Raw genomic sequence first — 6,000 nt, forward strand, 5'->3', positions numbered from 1 at the left:
ATCAGCAGTTAGGATGGCCAGGAGCTTATAACCACAGCATCATAACAAGAAGTGCCATCCTGGGTGAGAGCAGACAGTTTGCTAGCTGTTTAATTGTCAGTGATGACCCATTATATCCCTCGGACTCTTGCTGGTTGGTTCTCCATGAGAACCAGGCACAGGCACATGCCCCGGGATGTTTGGCCACCAAATGTAGGAAAGGCCTAGGTACCCAAAGGCCATTGGCAAGTGTATCCACAACTGAGGTCTGGGAGCTCTAAAACAATGGATGATTAAAGCCCTAGCATATTAAATAGATTTGTGTGATACATTATAACTTCATAGTTGCCATTTTTATACAAGATTTCAATTATGAAGTGGAACTACAAATCACCCCTGATTTCATTTATTTGGTGGTAAAGGTAATCTCGTAAATTCTTATCAAGCAGTAAGAAACTGAAAGTAGAGCACGGATACTGATGTATGTTACTTTGTAGTGGTTATGGAAAGTGGCCAGGAATGCTGGGTTGATAAATCATGAGTAGACAGAATTCCCTCTCTTTATCCAAATATGTACCTCAGAGACATATACTAAATTGTTTCAAAGAAACAGCAATTTGCACCACCCCACCGCACCTTGGGAAACAATTTTTATTCCATTTGATTTTGAGAAATGGTATCACCAATACCAAATACTGGCATTTGCAGATTGGGAAGAAAGGGAAAGTAAGGGATAGGAGAGAAAGAGAAGTGAAAAACTAAGATCGGTGAGTTTAAAAAATAATCCATCTATACTGAGCAGGTGACATTTTCAGTAAAGCTTTTCTGAATCTGAAAAAGTAAAATAAAATTCCTGCTGACTTTCAAAAGCCAACCATTTAGGTCATTCTTTAAAAAAAAAATAGCCAGCAGATTAAAGGAGCTCCATTTATAAAAATCAAATGAAGCTCTAACAAAGCTTGTTTGGGACATGAATAAATCATCTGGTCATGAATTATTTATTGTTATCAAGAAATAAGCTGGGGATTCCAGGAACTGGGCTTTGGGGAGGTGCTGAAGCCAGGCAATGAGTGAGTTCATTGTCACCTACCCACCACGGGAAGTGAGAGGACAGGCCACGGGGTACCATCATCTGACGCAGACCACGCTAGACCCCCCACTTGAGTTTCAGGGGATGCTTCAGTTGCATTTAGAAGCTGAAGATAAAGCAAATAGAGTTTGATCCCAGAAGATAAAGCAAATAGAGTTTGATCCCTAGAATCATACTTTAGAAAACTGCAAGTACTGGGTAACAGACAAGATTTTCTGAGCATTGGATCTTTTTTTTAAATACACATAGGGAATATGAGCTGTGTGCAAAAGAGTAGAGGTGGATGGTTTACATTTAAAGGAGATGCCTAGAAAATACCTTAGTAATAACTGGAGAATAGTCTGACCTACTCATTCCTGGCTTTGGGGGTTGGCTTTTTTACTGGGGTCAGGGATGGAAGAGAAAAAGGGAGCCCCTGAGATTAATCAACTAATCAACGTATATATGTGTTCCAGGTCCAAACTGCTTTGCAGGAACTACGATAATCCCGGCTGGCATTGAAGTGAAAGTGGATGAATGTAACATCTGTCACTGTCACAACGGGGACTGGTGGAAGCCTGCTCAGTGTTCAAAACGCGAATGCCAAGGCAAGCAGACTGTGTAGGACAAATTCCCACCCGAGGAGGAGTTCTTAGGAGAGGATGCTATGGCTTCTACACTGCACGTGTTTGACACAAAACAAAACCAACCAAAAGACTCCTGCCAGCTACAACAGGGTCACCAGCAAAACCTTTTAGGGTTGACAAAAGTGAATATTTTACTAAGAGGAAATTTCTCTCTTTCTCTCTTGCTATATAGAATATATATAGTAAATAGCTATCGAAACCACTTTTGTAATTATCCGTGCTTGATGGTGACTTGACCACTGGATTTCTGAAACTAAAAGGAAGAAACAGCCTTGTGTAGGCTCCTTCTCTGGTGACACCTCTAGCCTGCCAGCTCACTGTCCGCCGATCTGCTTCATTTTTACTCTTCTGTACATCATCGCCCATGGCATTTCTCTCTTGTAGAATTTCTTTTTCATATTTAGAGTCCAAGGGGCCAGATGTGACTGCACAGTTAAGTTTGGAGTGGTGTCATATAAGCTTTAGTAAAGGAATATCAGGGGTGAGGACCCTTCCTGACCAGGAAGACGCAAACGCATCCGACCCATCACTTTCCTCGGGTGAAACATGCCCTGTAGGGCTCAGAAAAGGAGGGGTACAGACAGATGGACCCACTGTGGGGGGAGGGTGGCAAGCCGGTGCTTGGTGCAGTATGTGGGAGATCACAATTTAATTCTTACAAACCACACATTTCAGACACAAAACCTTGAAACTGCCAATCAAAAACTAATATGTGAAGAACACCACGAGCTTGACTACAGTATCCAAAGGGAGCCAGGAATTCACAACTGTAGCATTCTTAATCACCAGACTTTCTCATGATGCCGAATTTCGGTTCAGTTTGTAACTTAACAGTCTACACCCACTCTGTCACCTGGCATCATCCATACCAGAACCAGGGTGAGTAGCCCCACTGTGAATCTGGATCCTTCTGGAAACTCCTGGCTTTGAGTTCAGATTTGGCTGAAAGCCAGGAGTACCCACAGGCAGTTTTTATGCTTTGGGACTGTGTTCGCCATGTTTCAGTAATGACCACTCAGCCCTAGGTCTAAAACACAGATTCAGGACACTCTTTCCACCTCAAGTGCTGATTTAAATTAAAGATTAGGGTAGAGTGAGTCTTGCACAATACCATTCCATTTGTTGAACATTTTTTAAAATGTATATATTAGATACTGAACAATTAAAGTGAAACTTTGAAGCATCTCAAGGTTGCCCTGGTAATGCTGCTCGTATAGTAACAGGACAAATAAAATACACAGGGTATTCGATGTCACCTCGAGTCAAGTGCATATTTGGCGATTCTTGAAACCACACGGTGTAGTTACTTGCTTATTCCGCTCTCCTGTCTTGAAACTAACCCTGACGCAGATCTGGCAGGGTCCTTGAGGAAACTTTAAGGTTGTCTTCATACCAGTGTTCTTTCCTTTTCCACTCGCACCCCAGCCTGGGCTTTGCCGTAGCTCTTGTGGAGTGCCGCGTTCCAGAACAAGGTTTCTCAGGCTGAATTCTGTTGATGTTTTGGGCCAGAAAATGTGGGGGGGGGGCTGTCCCATGCATTTTTAGGATGTTTAGCAACATCATTGGCCTCTATCCACTAAATGCCAATAGCAACACTCTCGTGGTAACAACAGATTGTCTCCAGACATTGCCAAATGTCCCCGAGGAGTGGGGAAGGGACGAAGCATCACCTGGTTGAGAATCCATGGTTTAGAATAATCAGTACAGAGCAGTTTCTGCCAGGGCGGCATACCAAGCAAGCTTCGGCTGAGCCCGTGGCTTTGGTGAGCCTCTAAGCCCTTTGGGACATGCACTACTGGCAGCCCCAAGGGAGAGAGGCCAGTCTTCTCCCAGGGGAGTGATGCTTCTATTGCCATAGGTCCACCCTCAGGACATCTTTCTTTAGTCTCATCAACTGGGTTTTCATTTAAAATGGTCAGCCTCTCCTCCCTGGAAGCTCCTCCAGTCTTCAAGAAAGAGTTGTCGTTTCCAAAATTAATGTGTCGACGCGTTGGACCTGACACTTCTCACATACACTGTGCTCGTGTATGATACAAACAGCCATGCCGGCCCCACCCGAGGAAGAACATCACGCCGCCTTCCCTTAGAACACCAATTTGCAGCAAGGTTGGTGCCTTTTGTCACCACCACGGATACATCATATAGACAGTCATGAATCATTCATGAACAATTCTGCATGATTTATTCCTGCACTCCAAAGTAAAGGCATTCCATACTTCAGATTGTGTCTAGACAGAGATGTATTAGAGAGCTTTCTTTGCCCTGAGGTTGCCTGGTGCCAGCTTCAAAAATCCACACTCTTGGAAAGAAATAATAATAATAAATGACAGGACTAAAGTTTGAAACCCAGAAAATATCATTAATAGAGCCATGTAGCATAGTACCCTATCTATTATTAAGGAGTTACTATGTCCTTTCTAGGAAACAGAGAGTGTAACTGGGGAGGCAGGGTTCAAACAATTTGCATCAAAGCCTTGGCACAGTGATAGTTGCAGGAATAACTTACTAGAATGGAGTGTAATATCGATCAAGGAGCTCTTTTTAGAGAGTTTGCAGATTGAAGGCTGCTCTGTGGTCTCTGTTACCAGCCAGAGAGAGAGATTTTTGTTGTTGTTGTTGGATTTCCTTTTTCCTCTGACTTTCACTACAAGCTGTTTCCTTTAAGACTTTGTAGCACTGACATTTTTCTCCCTTTAGGGAGAGATGAACCTATACTGTGACAGAATTTCTCATAAACCGATAAACACTTTACAACTTCCTTCTACCCAGGTCATTGAGAAATTCTTTCCAAACTCTGAACAACAGAGTTCTGGTCTCATCTGTTTTGCTTCTTCTTCTTTTTTTTCTTTTTCTTTTGAAGGCTTTGTGTGCAGCCCCACTGTCCCCTCTGTCTCCCATTCCTCCTCGTCTTTGGTTCTCTCCATTAACTACAGCTTTGTTTAAATAAGGGTTCAACATCTGTTTGTCAGCTGATGCCTGTTTAAAATAATTCAGTTTCTAAACTCTGAAAAATGGTGTGCCTGAAAACTAGTGAGAAAAAAAAAACACAACTAAACACTAAACTGTAAAAAGGGGATTCTAGCAACAATATTTGATGTGTAAAAGACTATATTATTAAAAAATTATTTTGTTAAATATAAAGTGTGTTAACCAGCAAACATTGTTTGTGGTATATTTTCCTTCCAAAATTCTCTCTCCTCTCTACCCTCATCATTTAATAACTAATCCTCAGTGACTTTTATCATCTGAGAGTACATGTGTCATTAGAGCTATATTCAATCAGATCTAAGCGTCAGCTCTAGCATTTGCCTGCGTACGTGTTCATTTTCCATAATATAAGGAGATCAGACAGGAAGCTCAAATAAACCAGTGATGAGAGTGCAAGTGATAGGGAAAATATTTTCCTGACCCTGCATCATACACAATACTAATGATAATCTATAATTATTGAGTGCCCGCTCTGTTGGCTGGCCCTGTGCTGGGCACTGAACCCATAGTATCCTGTTCAAGCCACACAGCACGCCTGCCATGGAGGGTTCTGATGGCTGCTTTGCTGATGAAGAAATCAGAATGCAGAGAGGTTAAGTGATTAGCCCAATGTCATCGGTTCCTAAGTGGCAACACAGGAATTTTGTACTATAAATATACACAAATATACAAATATAAAAACAAAATATACAAATATAAAAAATTAAGAAAAGAGTACAGTATAAGGAACCTCCATTTACCCATTGCCCAGACCCAACAGTTATCAAGATTTTGCAAAATTCTTCTATTTTTTTTCTTCCCTGTAATATTTTGAAGACTTTATTTATTTTTAGAGAAAGTGAGAGAGAGTATGAGCAGGGGGAGGGGCAGAGGGAGAGAGAGAATCTCAAGCAGACTCCACGCTGAGCACGGAGCCCCATGCAGGGGGTCCATCTCATGACCCAGAGATCATGACCTGAGCAGAAATCAAGAGTCAGACACAACCAAAGGAGCCGCCCAGGCAGCCCTGCCCTTGAATATTTTAAAGCAAACATCAAGCATCTTTATCACTCCAGCCCTGCATCTCTTTAAAAAAAAAAAAAAAAGGATAGTTTCTTACCAAACCATCTTATATTAGTTCAACAAAATTAGGTCCAACAAAACTAAGAATTCCTTAGCATCATCTTATATTCAATCCATCTTAAAATTTCTTAGATTTCCTAGATAGGAGGGATGGGGGTATTTGCATGATCTAAATCATCCAGAACCTTGCATTTAGTTGGTTTGCCTCCTAAGTTCAAAATGGGGCTTTAACCCTGCCAACTGACAGCTGTGAAC

The 6,000-nt window shown here is 41.8% G+C and overlaps 1 protein-coding gene across 1 annotated transcript in view; it reads left to right on the plus strand.

Moving 5' to 3' along the window:
- The window catches only part of VWC2L (von Willebrand factor C domain containing 2 like), a 150,292-nt gene extending 148,406 nt beyond the window's left edge, over nt 1-1,886 (plus strand). Inside the window, exon 4 of the mRNA XM_002913687.4 lies at nt 1,525-1,886. Coding sequence (XP_002913733.1) covers nt 1,525-1,673 — 149 coding nt within the window. The 3' untranslated portion in view covers nt 1,674-1,886. The remainder of the gene's footprint in view (nt 1-1,524) is intronic.
- The last annotated feature ends 4,114 nt before the right edge of the window (nt 1,887-6,000 follow it).

This window comes from Ailuropoda melanoleuca, chromosome 2 (genome assembly GCF_002007445.2).
Source record: "Ailuropoda melanoleuca isolate Jingjing chromosome 2, ASM200744v2, whole genome shotgun sequence".
NCBI lineage: Eukaryota > Metazoa > Chordata > Mammalia > Carnivora > Ursidae > Ailuropoda > Ailuropoda melanoleuca.